Source organism: Oryx dammah, unplaced genomic scaffold (assembly GCF_014754425.2).
Source record: "Oryx dammah isolate SB20612 unplaced genomic scaffold, SCBI_Odam_1.1 HiC_scaffold_1, whole genome shotgun sequence".
NCBI classification, from domain to species: domain Eukaryota; kingdom Metazoa; phylum Chordata; class Mammalia; order Artiodactyla; family Bovidae; genus Oryx; species Oryx dammah.
In genome coordinates, this window is record NW_024070185.1 from 16,568,212 (window position 1) to 16,588,373 (window position 20,162).

The window sequence follows — 20,162 nt, forward strand, 5'->3', positions numbered from 1 at the left end:
ACTCAGACTCACGTCCATCGAATCAGTGATACCATCCAGCCATCTCATCCTCTGTCGTCCCCTTCTCCTCCTGCCCTCAATCTTTCCAGCATCAGGGTCTTTTCCAATGAGTCAGCTCTTCGCATCAGGCGGCCAAAGGATTGGCATTTCAGCTTCAACATCAGCCTTTCCAATGAACATCCAGGACTGATCTCCTTTAGGATGAACTGGTTGGATCTCCTTGCAGTCCAAGGGACTCTCAAGAGTCTTCTCCAGCACCACAGTTCAAAAACATCAATTCTTCTGCTCTCAGCTTTCTTTATAATCCAACTCTCACATCCATACATGACCACTGGAAAAACCATAGCCTTGACTAGACAGACCTTTGTTGGCAAAGTACTGTCTCTGCTTTTGAATATGCTATCTAGGTTGGTCATAACTTTCCTTCCAAGGAGTAAGTGTCTTTTAATTTCATAGCTGCAGTCACCATCTGCAGTGATTTTGGAGGCCAGAAAAGTAAAGTCAGCCACTGTTCCCACTGTTTCCCCATCTATTTCCCATGAAGTGATGGGACCAGATGCCATGATGTTAGTTTTCTGAATGTTGAGCTTTAAGCCAACTTTTTCAGTCTCCTGTTTCTCTCTCCTCTTTCACATCCAAGGTAAGGAGCAGCAGCTGCACTTTGCTGGAGCAGCCGTGAAGAGATACCCCACATCCAAGGTAAGAGAAAACCAAGTAAGATGGTAAGCACTGAGAGAGGGCATCAGAGGGCAGACAGACAGAAACCACCATCACAGACAACAGGCCAATCTGATCACACGGACCACAACCGTGTCTAACTCAAGGAAACTAAGCCATACCGTGTGGGGCCACCCAAGATGGACAGGTCACAGTGGAGAGGGCTGACAGAATGTGGTCCACTGGAGAAGGGAATGGCAAACCACTTCAGTATTCTTGCCTTGAGAACGCCATGAACAGTATGAAAAGGCCAAGGTTTATTATAAGTTCAATATTGTTATATTGTTATATACAAGTCTGTCAGCAAGGAAAGTACCTCAAATGAAGAAACTTCAAAAAAAATGTAAATGAGATATGAGCTTTAGACAAACTCTATTGAGAATAATTATAATTTAGAAATGTCTATCTAAAACAGTCTCTCCAGATTTTGGTAACCTGAGTTTCTAGGGTTGTGCTAAACTAAGTGACAGAAGTTTATTGAATAGCTAGGTAATTTCCAAATAAAATAAGATTTTGAAACTTTCATTACTGAACACTAATTTCCTCTTACAGAGAAACTAAAGATTTTGGACTATTAATGCATAATGTTTGATGCCATCCTGAGATGTTCTCTAGAATTTTTTTAAAGAAGTTATTGCTGGTATTTATGTTCACCAATCTATAGCATATTAATATAAAGGTCATTTCTTAGTTGCTTAAGGAAAGTATGATGTGTGTTTTCAGTAAAGAAGGTATGAGGAATGAAATTACATTTTATGAAGGAAAAAGGAAGTAGGTCTGACTTATAGGGGGCTGTTTCAGGATGGGAGAACAAAGTAATGGGTACAGAAAGTGATAAGGTTTTATGGAAAGTGGACCCCAAGGGAAGAGTTTTGTGCATAAATACCAGTTTTCTTGTGATGTTGAACTGCCTTTAATAATGGATTTTAAGTTTCTTTACCTCTGAAGTGATCTATTCTATGTTTACCTTTGAAATCTTTTGTTAACTTTGGCTAAGTGAATAACTGTTGTTTCACAGTGACTTATATGATCCTATCTGACTGGGTGTTATAAACCCTTTTGATATTTATTGAAAACACTTCCTAAATCATTTGACTTCTAGCTAACTTTGGGATGTTCCAGAGGGCTCCTGAAATATCCCAAAGAGAGATGTTAAACTATCTGAGTTCATTTGACATGTTAAATTACATGGGAAGTGTTGTTGGAGGAGTGAGGAATCTTCTCAGGTTATATGGTTGATGTCACTTATATAGATATCCTAGAAATTACCAAAAAAAAAAAAAAATCCCTCACGGTTAGACTTTTGCTATCCTGGTGTCCTTCCAAACATGGCAACAGTCTACTCCTAAATCAGGAAATTAAAAACGGGTGAACAATAGCTGTAAATCAAAGAGTAAGGGCTATGAGAAATCCAAGATGGCCACTTGGCTTTTCCCAGCTCCCTGACAAACCTCATTTTTATTTGATGAGCTAAAGCCTTCCCTGGCTACAGGGTTAATGCCCTCATAATGAAAAAAATCATGTTTCACTGAATATTAAGTTTTGTTAATTGTTAAACCGAGTTTCTAGTTTCGTTAAGGTCTAGTGTTTACTAAGACTCACTTCTGAGATAGTTCCTTGTTCTTATGTTATATCACTAAAAGATTTAACTAAGTTATTAAAAAGGACACTCTAAGTTTTTTTCAAAAGCTTATCTGAGTGACCAATCATCAGATGAAGATCAGATGTTCCGTGATGTACAATCTGGAGATTAACACCAGGCTATAGTCATGTAACAAATGAGGTCAGATGACCTGGGGTATACTGGGCTCTACCTAATGAAAGTTCTTGACTTATAATTCTTACTTGTGACCTTACTAATAACTGCTAGCTATAACTATATTATTTTCTATGTCACTTGTTTCAGAAGATTGTTTCTTATGTTACCAAATGTGTGACTGAGCCTGTGATAAAATGCTGATGTGCAGTTCCATATGAGATCAATGACTGTGATAATGTAACTCTAGATACGGAAAGAAGCAACAAGAGGGATTATTTTCCTGGACAAAGAAGCTAGTAAAACAGGTATGGTCCAGAGACTTTTGCTACTCGCAAGGCCTGGTCCAACAACAGCACACTGAGTGGCCTGTCAATGGAATCTTCCCTAGATCTGGGAAGGAGCCTTCCCAGCACCGCAGGATGCAGTGGCCATGAAATGCCCCAAAAGCATGGTCAAATATGTGGCTATGAAGGGACCCTGCTGACTGGAAGTTGGCACTTGCCAGCTGCCTCTACAAAGATTACATTATAACCACTGCAAGCTGCTGACCTTCAACACCCCCTGCAAGGAGTTCATGGTGGAGATCAGAAATAAGGCACTCTGTGCTCTGGGAAAAACCCAGAAGAACCTGCCTTCAGATAGTCAGATGTCTTCAGGTAAAGATTTTATAAACCCAAATTCTTGCATCTTCTCATACCTAGAGAAACACTAATGACATGAACCAATGTCTGATCCTGGTTCTCCTGGCTAGGTCCTCAGAAGCTTTTCTACTTCTATTCATCTTTGGGCCACGTACTTTTAACTTTCTTGTTAAGTTTGTTTCTTCTAGAATACAACAAATCTCTAAGTGATAGTATGACAAGAATATTCCCTGGCCAACACCCAGACAATGCTGAAACAAGCTGCCTTATCATTCCATGGATTCCCATCTCCCTCTGTAAATCGTAAATGCACCCTGGCAGAGAGCAGACAAAGGGAACCCAGAGCCTCACGATGCCCCTGTATAGCCTGAAGAAGCCAGAGTGGCCATCGCCCCTTTTCCTTTGAGACTGGGTTCCCAAATGTCTGAGAAGGGAAATAGATAGATAGACACGAGCAGAGTATCCAAAGGGCCCAAAGAATGGCCCTAAAAATAAAGAGAGGGAAGAATGTGGTGACCCAAGGGCAAGAGAGCAGATAAAACCAAGGAGCATCTTGGAATGCAGGAACAGAAAAACCATACCCTTATCATTCTTCCTTCCCCCGTGTAGTAACTATTAACAGATTTCAAGTCCTCCTGAGCAGTATAACCTTTCTCCCCTCCTACCCAATAGAAAGAAGATATTTACCTTACTCTCCCCCGCCCCCTACTCCCCCCAGTAAATGTGCCTCATCCAAGTAGCAAATGACCTGCAAGCCCCCTATCCCACTCCTCATACCCTGGGTATACAAGTGGACTAAGGACCCCTGTTCAACACCAGTTCTCCCTTGAGCTGCCCCCCTGTTCTAACAGTGTCTCCCACTCTAATAAACTTTATTTCCCTCTCATTCTGCCTCATGTCTGGAAATTCTTTTCCAACCTGCACCCGGACCACGACATGTAATGTATATCACATGGCAACAAATCCAATGGAGAAAATTGGAGAGGGGGGTGGGAGTTGATTGTAATTTTAAACAGACTTGAAAGAGGAGGCTCCAGTGACTTTTGAGTAAGTGCTGAAGGAACTGAGGTAGTTAGCCATGAAGAGTGTTCCTGGCAGGGGGAGCAGCAAGTGTTGAGGTAGAAGTTTACCTGGTATTCAGGGGAATCAAAGAGGGCACTGTGGACAGAGCGGAATTTGTGATGGGGAAAGTAAGAGGAGACAAAGTCAGAGATAAAGGAAAGCTTATTTGTGTTGGGTTTACTCTGAAAAAGACAGGAAGGCCCAGGAGGATTTTTGAGTAGCAGAGTGACAAAATGCAACATACATTTTAAAGGAATGACACTGGTGACATGCTGACAGTAAAGCAGATGCAGGGTGGGCAGTAAGCGGAGGAACCAGTTCGCACACTATTGCAGTATTCCAGGCTGCCTGTATCTGTGGCTGGACCATGGTGGTAACTGTGGAGGTGGTGGGCTAGGATCTGCTTCTGGATATCTCTTGAAGATAAAATCAGTGAGATTTTCAGATAGTGTAGAGGTGGAATAGAAAAGGAAAAAAGTCAAAGACGATTCCACAGGGGCCTTACGCAACTGACAGGTTGGAGCAGCCCTTCCCAGAGATGGGGAAGGCAGCAGTGTGAGCGAGTCTGATGGGGAGGGTCCAATCAGTGTGGGTGAACTTGGGGTATCTGAATCCTTCTCACTCCCACATTCTTTGCATTTAGCTTACTTTTCCAAACAACCTAAGACACATATGCATAAGGAATCATAAATAGTCAGTGGGAAACAATATCTACTTCAGTTCATGATGGGATTGGTTTTCTGTACAAAAAAGGTTTGGACAAAACCTAGACTGGACAAGAGGTGTAGCCCAAGATGTTCTACAGTGAATGCTTGTGTCGCCCCCAAACACAATTCATACGTTTGAATTACAGCCCCCAAGGTGATGGTGTTGAGAAGTGGGGCCTTTAGGAGATGATTAGGTCACAAGGTTCTCAAGGCAAGAATACTGAAGTGGCTTGCCATTCCCTTCTTCAGTGGACCACATTCTGTCAGACCTCTCCACCATGATCCACACATCTTGGGTGACCCCACATGGCTGGCTTAGTTTCATTGAGTTAGACAAGGCTGTGGTCTGCGTGATTAGATTGACTAGTTTTCTGTGAATATGGTTTCAGTGTGTCTGCCCTCTGATACCCTCTCGCAACACCTACCGTCTTACTTGGGTTTCTCTTACCTTGGATGAGGGGTATCTCCTCATCGCTGCCCCTCCTGACCTTGAATGCGGAGTAGCTCCTCTCAGCTCTCCTGCGCCCGTGCAGCCACCGCTGCTTGGACCCCCCCCCCCCCCCGAACACTATGAAAAGGCAAAATGATAGGATACTGAAAGAGGAACTCCCCAGGTCAGTAGGTATCCAATATGCTACTGGAGATCAGTGGAGAAATAACTCCAGAAAGAATATAGGGATGGAGCCAAAGCAAAAACAATACCCAGTTGTGGATGTGACTGGTGATAGAAGAAGGTCCGATGCTGTAAAGAGCAATATTGCATAGGAACCTGGAATGTTAGGTCCATGAATCAAGGTAAATTGGAAGTGGTCAAACAGGAGATGGCAAGAGTGAATGTTGACATTCTAGGAATCAGTGAACTAAAATGGACTGGAATGGGTGAATTTAACTCAGATGACTATTATATCTATTACTGTGGGCTGTAATCCCTTAGAAGAAATGGAGTAGCCATCATGGTCAACAGAAGAGTCCAAAATGCAGTACTTGGATGCAATCTCAAAAAATCTCTGTTCATTTCCAAAGCAAACCATTCAATATCACAGTAATCCAAGTCTATGCTCCAACCAGCAACACTGAAGAAGCTGAAGTTGAATGGTTCTATGAAGACCTACAAGACCTTTTAGAACTAACACCCAAAAAAGATGTCCTTTTCATTATAGGGGACTGGAATGTAAAAGTAAGAAGTCAAGAAACACCTGGAGTAACAGGCAAATTTGGCCTTGGAATACGGAATGAAGCAGGGCAAAGGCTAATAGAGTTTTGCCAAGAGAACGCATTGGTCATAGCAAACACGCTCTTCCAACAACACAAGAGAAGACTCTACACCTGGGCATCACCAGATGGTCAACATCGAAATCAGACAGATTATATTCTTTGCAGCCAAAGATGGTGAAGCTCTATACAGTCAGCCAAAACAAGACCGAGAGCTAACTGTGGCTCAGATCATGAACTCCGCATTGCCAAATTCAGACTTAAATAGAAGAAAGTAGGGAAAACTGCTAGACCATTCAGGTATGACCTAAATCAAATCCCTTGTGATTATACCATGGACGTGAGAAATAGATTTAAGGGATTAGAGCTGATAGATAGAGTGCCTGATGAACTATGGACGGAGGTTCATGACATTATACAGGAGACAGGGATCAAGATCATCCCCATGTAAAATGGCTGTCTGAGACAAATAGCTGTGAAAAGAGAAGTGAAAAGCAAAGAAGAAAAGGAAAGATATACCCATCTGAATGCAGAGTCCCAAAGAATAGCAAGGAGAGAAAAGAAAGCCTTCCTCAGAGATCAATGCAAAGAAATAGAGGAATGGGAAAGACTAGAGATCTCTTCAAGAAAATTAGAGATATCAAGGGAATATTTCATGCAAAGATAGCCTTGATAAAGGACAGAAATTGTATGGACCTAACAGAAGCAGAAGATATTAAGAAGAGGTAGCAAGAATACATAGAAGAACTGTACAAAAAAGATCTTCATGACCCAGATAATCATGAAGGTGTGATCACTCACCTAGAGCTAGACATCCTGGAATGTGAAGTCAAGTGGGCCTTAGGAAGCATCACTACGAACAAAGCTAGTGGAGGTGATGGAATTCCAGTTGAGTTGTTTCAAATCCTGGAAGATGATGCTGTGAAAGTGCTGATGGACCTTTGTTGGCAAAGTAATGTCTCTGCTTTTCAATATGCTATCTAGGTTGGTCATAACTTTTCTTCCAAGGAGTAAGCGTCTTTTAATTTCATGGCTGCAGTCATCATCTGCAGTGATTTTGGAGCCCCCAAAATAAAGTCTGACACTGTTGCCACTGTTTCCCCATCTATTTCCCATGAAGTGATGGGACCGGATGCCATGATCTTCGTTTTCTGAATGTTGAGCTTTAAGCCAACTTTTTCATTCTCCTCTTTCACTCTCATCAAGGGCTTTTTAGTTCCTCTTCGCTTTCTGCCATAAGGGTGGTGTCATCTGCATATCTGAGGTTATTGATATTTCTCCCAGCAATCTTGATTCCAGCTTGTGTTTCTTCCAGTCCAGCATTTCTCATGATGTACTCTGCATAGAAGTTAAATAAGCAAGGTGACAATATACAGCCTTGACATACTCCTTTTCCTATTTGGAACCAGTCTGTTGTTCCATGTCCAGTTCTAATTAAAAGACACTTACTCTTTGGAAGGAAAGTTATGACCAACCTTGATAGCATATTGAAAAGCAGAGACATTACTTTGCCGACTAAGGTCTGTCTAGTCAAGGCTATGGTTTTTCCAGTAGTCATGTATGGATGTGAGAACTGGACTGTGAAGAAACCTGGGCACCAAAGAATTGATACTTTTGAACTGTGGTGTTGGAGAAGACTCTTGAGAGTCCCTTAGACTGCAAGGAGATCGAACCAGTCCATTCTGAAGGAGATCAGCCCTGGGATTTCTTTGGAAGGAATGATGCTAAAGCTGAAACTCCAGTACTTTGGCCACCTCATGCGAAGAGTTGACTCATTGGAAAAGACTCTGATGCTGGGAGGGATTGGGGGCAGAAGGAGAAGGGGACAACCGAGGATGAGATGGCTGGATGGCATCACTGACTTGATGGACGTGAGTCTGAGTGAACTTCGGGAGTTGGTGATGGACATGGAGGACTGGTGTGCTGCGATTCATGGGGTCACAAAGAGTCGGACACAACTGAGTGACTGAACTGAACTGAACTTGGTCACAAGGGCAGGGACCCTTGTGAATAGAATTAGTGCCCTTATCAAAGAGGCCTGAGAGGACTTCCATGGTGGTTCAGTGGATAAGAATCTGCCTGCCAGTGTAGGAGACATAGGTTCAATTCCTGTTCTAGGAAGATTCCACGTGCCTCAGAGCATACACCACAACTACTGAACCTGTGCTCTAGAGCCTGGGGGTTGCAACTGCTGAGCCCATGTGCCATAACTACTGACGTCTGGAGCCTTCGGCCTGAGTTCTGCAAAAGAGAGACCACCAAATAAAGAGTCTGTGCACGATAACGAAAAGTAGCCCCCTACTTGCCACAACTAGAGAAAGCCTGTGTGCAGCAAAAATTAAATTATTTATAAAAACAACAACAAAAAACAACAAAGAGGCCTGAGAAAGCTTCCTTGCCCCTTCTGCCATGTGAGGACACAGAGAAAAGATGTCAGTGAGGAAATGGGCCATCCTCAAACACCGAATCTGCCAGTGCGCTCCTCTTGGACATCCCAGCCTCTAGAACTGTGAGAAGTCATTTCTGTTTATCAGCTACCCAGTCTATAGTATTTCCTTTCAGTTGCCTGAGTAGAGTAAGAAACTGGACCAAGGAGGGCTTGGATTTAAAATGCTGGCCTTTCAGAGCAGATTCTGAAGGTTGCGCCATCCTCTTCCAGTCAGCAGCTCACAGGCAGGGAAGCTGGATCAGAAAGATGGGACGTGATTCATCATACTGACCCCACTCACTGGTGAAAGTTAGCCAGGAAATAATGAAGGCTCCCCCCGCCCCCACCAGCTTCACTGTTGCTCCCCATTGAAGGGGCCACTAAGGGGAGGAAGTGGGATGAGGTGAGGCTGAAACCCAAGCAGAGAGGCAGAGACAGTTCCATCAGTGCTATTGATTAGAATCCAATGTTTTCTTTGCCCTACGCATACTCTGCCCGTCTGTGCCCTGGAGCTTGAGCCCTTTGTTCGAGGGCAGAAGTTGGCTCTTGATGTTCTTCTTTAGTTTCTGAGACAGAAAAACTTATTTTTCCTCTCTTCTTGACAGAACAGAAAAACTCTGTAATGAGAATTCTAGGGCAGGCAACAGGCTTTTCCCAATTTGGGAAAAGGAGTGAAACAGAAGGACGACTACTAAAGGTAAACTAGAGTAATTAAGAGACACTTTCACCCTAATTGTTCTGGATGAGGAAGAAGAGTTGATTGCCATGAGGCCAAAGGACAAAAGGAGCTTTAAAGAAGTGAATGAGGTTTGAGACAGCTTAGAAATGAGATTGCATGAGTCAACAGTGACTCAAAACATTTCTTAGTTGGATGGGTTTTAGTGTCCGACCATTTTTTCTTCTCGAGTTTGAGTTTTATATTCACAGTCTTCAATATCTTTGCATTGCCAAATGACACAAATTCAGTGGAATCCTTTAATTCAGGGTTGATATCATTAGACCATGACTATTAAATATTTCTTATAATACCAGACGATATTGCAAAGGATGAGTGTGTGTTTAGAGGTTCTCACTTGGTGGTTGTGGAAATCGCTTCTGGGGGAGAGATGTTTCTCTGTGTAGTCTAGTTTCTACTTAATATATTTCCAAACTTCTTTAAAGTGTGTACTGAGAATTATAAAATGTAATACCTAGTCATTTGGTATACTTCACAGTCAATGTGGACGAAGATGCTATTATACGAGGAATAAAAAGATATGGAAGACATTTTTTTTCTGCCTCAGGAGGCTTATATATCATGACTTCTACTGTGAACAAAAAATACTTTCTATGTTTAGTTTATCCTTTAGTACCACCCCTGCAGGTAGACGCTGCTCTTCCCAATTTACAGAGAATACTGAGGTTTAGAGGTCATAGACCAATATCACACAAAGAGAAAGGGGCAGGCTGTGGGTTGAGATTCAAGGTCCATGCTCATTTCATTACTCAGCTTATTCTAGTGAATTTGCTAGAATCTTGAAGTAGTTTCCAATGATTACTGCTATTCTCTGTCCGGCAGTCCATAGCATTTTTCAAGTCAAAAAACCTTGGAGAAGGTAAGCAATTTCCCCCTCTCTAGGTGCTTTGGATGTGACCATGGTGGATCCAGAACGCATCCTTTCTGATCTGATAGCTTCCTCCTCGCCCTGGCCAAAGGGTCAATGTTTTTTCCACAAGGCTGGGAGCCCCGCTCAGACGGTCCATTCCCCACCTCTTTCCGGAGGGAAGATGACCCTAAGGCGACCTGCCGTCCCTTCCCAAGGGAGCTGCCATTCCGAAGGCGGCCGCCAGGGGGTCCCCGCTCCGCTCGCGCGCTCGCAAGGGAGCCGCGCTCCGGGTGCCGGTGGGGGCTGCTCTGGAGCGGCGGCGGCGGCTGCTGGAGCCCGGTTGCTCGCTCGCCCGCGCGCTTGCTGAGACCGCGCGCGCTGGCCTGGGAGCCCCTCACTGGATCCGCGAGCGTCGCCCCTCCTGCTCCGAGCTCACCGTCTTCCTCTCGCGCCGCCAGCAGCTGCCCGGGCGCGGGCCGCCGACAGGGCCCCGGGGCTGAAGGTAAAACCCCACGGTGAGTGAGAACTCGCCCCGAGCGAGGGGAGGTGGCGCAGCTCGCAGCCGCTCGCGCCGAGTCGCGCCCGGGCGGTTTAGAGATGCGGGGCACACCTGGGGCGAGTGCAACAGGAGGGCGGGAGGCGGCGGACCCTGTTTCCCCGCCCGCCCTCCGCCTGCTTCCGGGGCTGGAATCGGCCTCAGACCCCTGCCCGCGTCTTGGCTTCTGGCAGCCTCCTCCCGCTCCCTTCCCGGGTTGGAACGAGAGTCCTCCCGGGCTCCGGGGCCTTGATTTTTAAAGGTCTATCAGTGAAATCGTTCTTCTCTTGGGGAGGAGGGCGCGGGTACGACTCTGTCCCCGAATCCATCCCGGATCGCAGATGATTGCAGAGTGCATGCTGGACTGTGGGTGGCGGGAAGACAAACTTTTACCAAAGTGCGCCCGGGCAGGGGGACCACGTTTAGGGCGTCTTGGTATTGAAGGCGGAGGCTCGGCTCGGGACTGCGAAGGGGAAACTCCGCTGCGTCGGCCGGGTCGCCCCGGGGACTGCTGCTGCTTCGCGGAGGGGGAGGGTGTGTAAAGGGCGTACAAATCCTTCGGAACCCCTGGGCCAACAACTGTCAAACATCTGGAATCCCAGCCCCTCCCTTTCCCTGCACTCAGGAAGGTGAAAAACCCTTCAACTTTCCTGATTGCTCCTCCCTGCCTTTGGACCCCTCTGGAAGGATATAGGGCCGACCCCCGGCGCCTGGCAAGTAAGTACCAAACCGACACCCCAGACTTCTCACGATCCCCCCCTCACCCACCTCCCTGACCCCTCCCAGACGTCCGCCCCGCAGGGACCACGCGACAGAGCCGATGGAGATCCAGGCGAATGGCCTTTTGTTTCTCGGCGTTTCCCCTATTGTTCGCCTTTCTAACATCTGGCGGGGCTCGGGAGACAAGGAAGCCCCTCTCGTCCTCCTCCCCCGCCCCCCTACGCCAGCCTCCCGGCCAGCTTGCGCCCGGGAGCCTGCCTGGGGAAGGCGAGGAGCCCGACCCCTGTGGGGCCGCCCCTCCCGAGCCTTGCGGTGAGAGGGCGGAGGGAAAGTTGTTCCTTCCCCGCCTCCTCCGCTGCCTGTGGCCCCGGGCGCATTTCTCAGATCTCATCCCTAGCGCGCGGCGGAGCGCAGATCCAGAAGGTGCCGCTCGCGGGAGAGAGTGGAAGCGACGTGCTGCCCCAATCCCGGGTGCCCCTTTCCTGTGAGTTCCAGTGGATTCCAATCTCCGCCTAAAGGCGTGTGGTTGGCCCGTTGCCAGGCGGTGGGACGGGATCAGGGCAAGTCTGATAGGCAAACAGCTAAGTCTGAGGCTCTGTTGCCAAGCGCCGAAGGGCAGGCGAGTCGCCCTCCTTAAGGAGGGCGTGTGTGCAGTGCTGTGCTCAGTTGTGTCCGACTCTTTTGCGACCCCGTGGACCGTAGTCCGCCAGGCTCCTCTGTCCATGGAATTTCCCAGGCAAGAACACTGGAATGGGTTGACATTTCCTTCTTCAGAGGATCTTCCCCGTCCATGTCGGCAAGGGTCCCCTTCTGTAACTCGGGTCTCCTGAGTCTCCTGCGTTGCAGGCGGATTCTATATCGCCGAGCCACTCACTAATGGAGATGTAGAAATAACCTAGGAAGCCTCGAGACTTGGCTTAGAAATAGGAGTGAAGTGGCTCCCTCCAGGATGAACCTGGGGTCCTGACTTCGCACAGCGCTCCAGTTTAAAGCCCGGGAACCCTCTCTGCATTTGGTAAGAGCAGACCTGGAGGACCCAGCACTGACTGTGTAGACCTTTCCCAGTCCCTGCGAATCTGTGTCTGGGGACTGAAGTCCCCTGTGAGCGCGCCGGTGAGGTTATAACGACCCTATTATTACTCTGCCTTTCCTATCAAGTTGTGTGCTTACACATGGTGCTTATTCTTAGTGACTGAGGATTATTAAAGACCTAGGACTTACACCTGAAACTAATATAATATTGTAAATCAACTATGCCTCGGAGGATGGGGGAATAGAATTTGGGCAAAAACGTAGTAGCCAGTTTCAGAGGGCAGGGTCCCCAGATGGTGCTCCCAGAGTTGCTTAGCTGGTGAGGGGAGACTGTGTCTATACACCTGTTGGAATGTATACCTGCACATAGCCTTACATATACTAGTGTTAGCTTTTTCTGTCTGACATGCAGTCAGTGCCTGTCCCAGGAAGGCTCAGGGAGGCTCTTTTTTTTTTTTTTAATCCTTCACTTTTTGATCTGTGCCCCAAGCCAGGGGAGGGAGGAAGCTTCTGTATGAACACCTGTGACCTTGTGCTCACTGGAAGGTTTTAAGTAGACACCGTGCCTCTGCACAGCTACGGGAGTTTGCTCTACCAGAGTGGGAACTTTTGAGCTTCCATTTAATAAAGAAGAACAAAGGAGACGAAGTCTGCAGAGAGGACACACACAACACATTCTCCAGTAATTTCTGGATGTTACCAGTGGGACCCACAGAAGAAAGAAAGCAAAATGTTAGAAGCACCAGAAGGCACTTTACAAATACTGCATTATGAAAATGATCCCCAAGGAAGGATTCCTTTGAAATTTAGCAGCAGCAACACTAGAAAAGCAGGAAGCACCTGAGTTGCTCGAGAAGTGTCTAAAAGCATCATTAACAAAGTGAAAGGGCAATGTCTGTCCCAGTCTACTCCAGTAAAGAAAACAGGGTAATTATAGTGAGGGATAAGCTTGTATGACTTCTTTAATTTTAGAATTAGAAGAAGACCCTCCCCAGCATTGAAAAAAAAAAAATACAGAGGTGAAAATTAAAACAGAAGGAGGGGGGATATTATAAATAAGGCTCCATTGAACAATCTTATCCAATTGCTTACATGGATTTCTGGAGATAGGATAACTAGGTCTAAGGGGTTAATGTACTTTTTTTTTTTTTTTAATGACATTTAAGATTGCTATATTGTTCTATAGGAAACTTGTGCCAGTTACCATTTCCCTATCAATACATAGGATTTTTTTCTTCTGTACCCTGCACCCCACTGATACTCTACGTTATCACTCTTTTTTTTTTTTTTAATCTCTACCAGACTGATGAGAGGGCAGTATCTTTTACCTTCTTTTACATTTCTCTAATCACAAATGAGAATAAACATTTTTCATATTGTCTGTTAGTATTTCTTGTGATGTTACCAGTTTGTGTCCTTACCTATTTTTCAGTGAGAATATTCTCCTTTTTCTGACTAGTGGTGCTCTTAATAAAAGCATCCCATTGTGACTTCTGCCCCTGCTGGTACAATCAGACAAGCTTTATTGACTAGAAGTGCTGATTTTCTTTCCTTCTGCATTATTGCAAACATTTGACAAGACTGCAACCATCAATTGCTAAAGTAACTGACATGGTCCCAGGAGAATCATTAAGGAGATCATGAAAAGGCATTATTAGGGAAATTCATGGAAAATATCAAATGTATACTTTCTGCTTTGTAGCTGGCATGTCCCAATTCCTTTATAGCTTATAATGCTTTTTAAAAATTTACAACACTTACTGATGAGTTATTGTTACTAAATGAATGATATGAACTTGTTTTATTGTCTGATCCTTCTACTGGTAAACCAGTATACTGTGATCCACAATTAGTTCTTGTTCTTATACATGTTTCTTCTATCTTTTGAACTGAGTTTTATTTTAATACTTTCTCAATACAACTATGTTGGAGTTTAACTATCTAACTATTCAACTTCGGATGAATCTTGAGTCTACACCGTTTAGCAGCATGCTGTGAAAACAATAGCAAGTAAAGGCCTTCCAAGAGTTGAACTGGATACTCTCTGTGATGCATTTGGGTAGCCACAATCTCTCTGTTAATTCTTGCTTGAAGGTAGATGATTCTGAAACGGGGTAGAAGGGAGAGAGAAAGGTAGAGAAAATTAATTTCACCTAGAAGGTGAATTAATACAGATGAAGGACCACACAGGAAAATTTAAGTAAATAATCTGCGTAATCTAGGTACAAAATAACTTTCAAAAAGATAAAGTATATTAAAATGTCATGTATGAGTAAGAAGATTAGTTTATTTAACAAGCAGAAAGTGGCCTTCTAGTTGGGAAGAGTCCAGTGTGAAATTCTTTCATAGTCTCACCTTAGGTATTTCATTTCAGGTACAAAACAAACAAAAAAAGACAGATATTAAACTTCTCTGCAGAATTTTCCATGCTTTTAAGTGTCAAAATCACATAATATGTATTGGGAATGAACAGTGCTCTTTGTATTAGAATCATAAGCTTTTAAAGGTTGAATGAAACTTTAATGGTCATCTCATTAAACCATCTAATATCATTATGGATCTTCACTCTCTTACAGTAATAAAATACCAACCCGCAAACTTTCTATCATTTTAACCAAACCAGGCTGAGAAGCAAATGGGTCCAAAATTTCCGTTTTCTTTTTTTTTAGAGTAGGGAGACAGGAAAGGTTTTAACTCTATGGGATCTTGTACAGGCTCTTGTAATGTGCTGAACTTTCCTAGAATAAACAATCTTGGCAGCAAGAGAGTTAAGTCACTGAGGTGTTAGATTTTGCAGTATTCTCTGAGCCATGTCCTCTTGCCATTGGTTTAAGGAGTTCAAAAGCAACAAAGCTAAGCAAGTACAAAAGAGCAAAAGGGAAGAGGAACAGAGAATAAAAGATGGGAGGGCAAGTCCTCCTCTAAAACTGTCTTCAGGACTTCCTAACAAGACTCTTGATCACCCAGGGGGTGGTAGGCATCACCTTGTTTAGAGAGGTGAATGTGGCCGATGCTGCAAGGCCAAACTTCAGAAAAAAATGACCATTACCCACATTACCAATAATCCGGTCGAGGGGAGCCATGAGACGGCACAACAAGCCTTAAAAAGGAGATGAAGGAGGACGAGAAGGAAAACAAGATTTTGGGAGAAACAGAATTTTAATTCTTAGAATACATTAATACCTTATCTCCTCCTGAGTAGTGCTGTGAGTTTCTGAAAGAAGTAGAAGCATCTTCTGATTTCTACTCGGACAATCTCCCAGGCACAGTGACTGTGTTTCTTATCTTTGAGGAACCTGTCTATCCTGTTGAAATATCTCCTCAGTTCTAGGTTGCTCGGCTGGAGGACCGGAGCTCCTGAGGGTCTCCTGAGAGTCTCCTCTCTGGCTGAGAGAGGCTCTTCCCTCTCTCTTGTGTCTTCATTTTCCTCCTCCTCTTCTTCCAAGCATTGCTCCAGGTACCGCAGCTGGTGATCAAGTCCGATCTGGATTTGTCTCAACTGTTTCCCTTCCCAAGTGGAGTGGAAGGTGTCTTGAGTGAAGATGTGGAAGGCCTGTCTGGTCATTTCATAGAAGGCCTCCTTGATGCTCCTCGTCAGAGGCTGGGTGTATGAGAGGATCTCTTGGGGCAACTCAAAAGCTTTTCTTTCTTGTAGACACTGTATAGGAAATGAATTGCTCATCCTGCTCAGAAGTCGCAGATTCTGCCAGGTGACTCTCCTCAGGTGAACATTCAGCGAGTTACAGTCCAGAGAGAGGATGCCAGTGATGAACAGACCCATGAGGCACGCCAGCCACACGCACTTTCGAATCCCATCAGGCTTTGTGATCATTTTGTCCCCCTCACCCATGGAGGTGAAAAATCCACAAGACTCAGAGGTTGACAATGAGGTTTTAGGTCTCAAGTATTCCTTCGTGTCCCTTTTATACACCTGGGTATTTTCAGTGGGGAGGAGTTTTTGCATTAATCATTTTATGATACTCAGCATTTCAGCTTCTTTGCCTGTGAGGCTTTTTAGATTTGGGGTGACTACGCTGACTTTGGAAGTGCTGTCTTTTTTTTTTTTTTTTTTGAGAAAAGTGAGCAGAGCATTATGATTGTGTTATCATCGATGGCTGGATGACCCATCCCAGTACGATACAATTGTCAGCACGAGACAGATGCAGACTGTTTCAGAAAGCCCTGAAAGCTATGATTCTATACACTTGCTCACCCAATGCTGTTACATAAGAGAGAGTGATCCTCCAAGAAAATATTTTTTTGTACCTGGCCCTATAACCAAACCTCTTCTTTCACGGAGTTAATCGTAGATGTTGACCAAATGACTATGATTATTTGATGCAAGGCCACTAGAACATAACATGGTTGAGGTTTTTTTCCAGTCTTGTTAAGCTTCTATATTTGGATATTTTCTCTTCTATTTGAGTTTTTTGTGTCTCAAGAAAGATGAAAAACAGTGTGGATCATTGAGTATGGCACTTACCGCATAGAAGACTGGACCAGCTTAGTTTTGTATTGCCACTAGAAAATGTTGGAACTCTCCAACTTTCCTTTCCTGTAGTGAAACCTGAACCAGCACTTACCATCCCCACCTAGCATTTTGTATGCCTCTGATCTCTTTCTTAGAAATCCTCCAGGGGCTTGTATACTGGGGAATATTTTTCTGCCTCATTAACTTCTCTTATAGTATCTAAACTTTTAGATGTGCTTTAGCAGTATTTTAAAACTTTAGTTTAATTTTCTTTCTTGCTGAGAAGCTCTGTGTGCTATAAAGATTTTTTGTTCTTATTTGTTTTTGAGGAGGTATGCTAGTAGGTGATCACTCACTTTAGCCAAACTAATTCACACCTGGACCAATATTCCTGGGGTAATGATGGCTGTCCACCATTTATGATTTTCACTTTCTTTGACCAGGTAAGCTTCTTCTGTTATGGTCAAAGAAAATGGATTTTTTTCCTCCAGGAACCTGAAATGGGATGCCGTTAAAGAAGGCTAGTTTTAATTACCACCTTAAAAAAATAGAAATGCATTAATTTTTAATAAAGTCATTTTACAATGGTGAGCAACCACAGTTCCTCAAGCATGGCAGACTTTGACTGGAAATTTGGCTTAAAATGTTCATGTCTAAATTAATTGGCTGCACCAAGGACTAATTGTAGACAAGTGAGATTTCTTAAAATCCTGGCTTTTTGGACTGATTTATTTTGAGAAGAAAACCTACTACATATGTTACTTTATATGCTCTCTCTGTATAAACTCTGATTTTGCAGAGATATTTTGTGGGATGACTAACTTAGAAAAATAATCTGGAAATTGAGACCTTTTATATAGGATTATAAACTGACACAGACTTCTTGGAGAGCAAAATGGTGATATATATCAAAAGCCTTAAAAATGTACATGATCTTTGGCTCAGAATTCTCCCTCTAGGAGTTTATCTCTAAGAAATAATGATGGATGTCTCTAAGGACTTACCTGTCAGGAAGTTCATCATAGCAAAAAACTGAAAACAATTAAAATGTTCAGCAGTAGGTACTTGGTTAAGTAAATCATCAGTAGAAAATGTCTGTGCAAGCATTCAAAATTATGCTGTGGGATTATACTTGATTACTTGGATGGACAAGCATTGCAGCTTAAAGCAAGTTTACATGGTAGTATATAGAGTCTGTTAAATATAAACACATGCATATATGTGCAGAGAAAAAAATCTAGACGTATGTATGCTACAAACAGTAAGAAAAATAAGAAGTATGAACTATGCATTTATAAACTCTGTGTGTATGTATGCATAACAATAAATATATGTTTATAAAATGCCAATGTCTTCTGAAGGCCAGACCTCCTTCCATACCTCACACTACTTCTTATTCCTAAAGCTTCTTGAATTGTCTCAGTCAGAACTGCTTGTTCGTCTTTGGGGCTTTTACAGTGCTTTGTCCTCCTTCATTTTGGCTTTTTAAAGTAAATAATTGTATGAGTGCTGAACTCCCAGTTTTGTGTCCCTCCACCTCTACCCACTCAGGGAACTTAGCATAGTTCCTGCTGCTTTGAGACAGTTTCATTGTACTAACCAAGCTAAGAGTTTGTTCAGTTGAACTTCTATGCTAATAGGTTCTGCCAGTGGGTGATGGAGATGGCTGGCAATTTGGCTATTGTCCACCACCTTGAAGGTCCCTGTATTTTCTGTCAGGGACAGTTTTGTCATCTTATCCCCCTTACCTCCTCAAATTTCTTCCCTTTATTGTCATTCCACATTTTATCCTCATTTATTCAAAACCATATTTTTAGCACATACTACATGCCAGTCACTGGGCTAGCTCTTGAAGAAGGATGGGTAAGATAAGTCCATGAGCTCAAGGAGTCCGTGGTTGAAGAAGCAAGCGTGTTCTGAGTGTTTTGGGTGCAGGAAGTCTTTGTTCTAGCATGCACCTCGTTCCTCACGTGCTGGTGATGTTGACGATATTCACAACAAGAAAGGAAAGGTGATTGACAGGCATGTTGTGTACCTCTTCCACCATTAGAATTGCCTGACTTAACAAATGAAAGTACAGAAGACCCATGCAGTATTTGGGATGTTCCTGTCCTAAAAACCCTTCATTATTTATCTAAAATTTAAATTTAACTGGATGTCCTATATTTTATCTGGCAAGCCTATATTCCATGCCAGCCCCACTGACCTCTTAGAGCAGAAGTGAAGTGAAGTGGCTCAGTCATGTCCAACTCTTTGCAACCCCATGGGCTGTAGCCTGCCAGGCTCCTCTGTCCATAGGATTTTCCAGGCAGGAATACTGGAGTGGGTTGCCATTTCCTTCTTCAAGTAATCTTCCTGACCCAGGGATTGAACCAGAGTCTCCCATGCTGCAGGCAATCTCTTTACCATCTGAGCCACCAGAGAAGCCCAACTCAGTCACGAAGGCCTCTACAGGAAACTTTTCCTCTGCTAGCTAGCTGTCCACCTCATGCCCAGGGGCATTCGATTGTGTTTCTCTGCTCTGGTTTCACTTGTGCACCCCTCCCTGACACCTGTGCACACTCCGAAGAGGGTGCCTGCCATACAAAGACAAAACAGTACACACACACAGTCACACATACTTGTCATGATCAGAAGCGTTATTGGATGATCAGTGTTGGTCATGCCTCTCTTCTGTAAAAGCCATGCCATCTGACTCCATCTCAAAATACAATGAGAAAGTCAGAAAGAATGACAGTGTAAGGAAATGTTTTTATTCCATAATTTGCGAGCCACAACTGCCCAGTCTGTCACTGTGGGCTATGTGTTCACATGCTAACATTGTTCCATAGGGCTTCCTAGTTTGGAGCTAGTGGTAAAGAACCGACCTGCCAATGCAGAAGACATAAGAAATGCACATTTGATTCCTGGGTGGGGAAGATCCCCTGGAGGAGGGCATGGCAACCCACTCCAGTGTTCTTGGTTGGAGAATCTCAAGGACAGAGGAGCCTGGTGGGCTGCAGTCCATGGGGTCTCAAAGAGTTGGACAGATCTGAAGTGACTTAGCACACATCGTTCCAGGATATCTGCTCTCATTTCTCTAGATCGGGGGAAAGGTGATTATCAGGGCTGTCCTGTTTGCAGTGGAACTGTGTGAATTTGACATGGGGATGACATGGTTACTGGTAATGGGTGAGACACAATTTGACAAAGTGAAAATGAGACATCTCGGTCTAGACGAGATAGCCATGACTCACTCACGGGCATTTGGCTTCGTACAGTAAGACTGATAGCGCTCCAGGAAAAGGCAAGT

General features: G+C 44.1%; 2 protein-coding genes across 2 annotated transcripts in view; one reads left to right on the top strand and one right to left on the bottom strand.

The window, feature by feature from the left end:
• The first annotated feature begins 10,336 nt into the window (after window positions 1-10,336).
• MOB3B (MOB kinase activator 3B) overlaps window positions 10,337-20,162 on the top strand; it is a 224,355-nt gene continuing 214,529 nt past the window's right edge. Inside the window, exon 1 of the mRNA XM_040237971.1 lies at window positions 10,337-10,627. The gene's annotated coding sequence lies outside the window, so the exon portion shown is untranslated. The remainder of the gene's footprint in view (window positions 10,628-20,162) is intronic.
• On the bottom strand, window positions 15,557-16,448 carry IFNK (interferon kappa). Its single transcript, XM_040237958.1, has one exon. It carries the CDS (start codon window positions 16,361-16,363, stop codon window positions 15,584-15,586), a length of 780 nt encoding a protein of 259 aa, XP_040093892.1. The 5' UTR covers window positions 16,364-16,448; the 3' UTR covers window positions 15,557-15,583.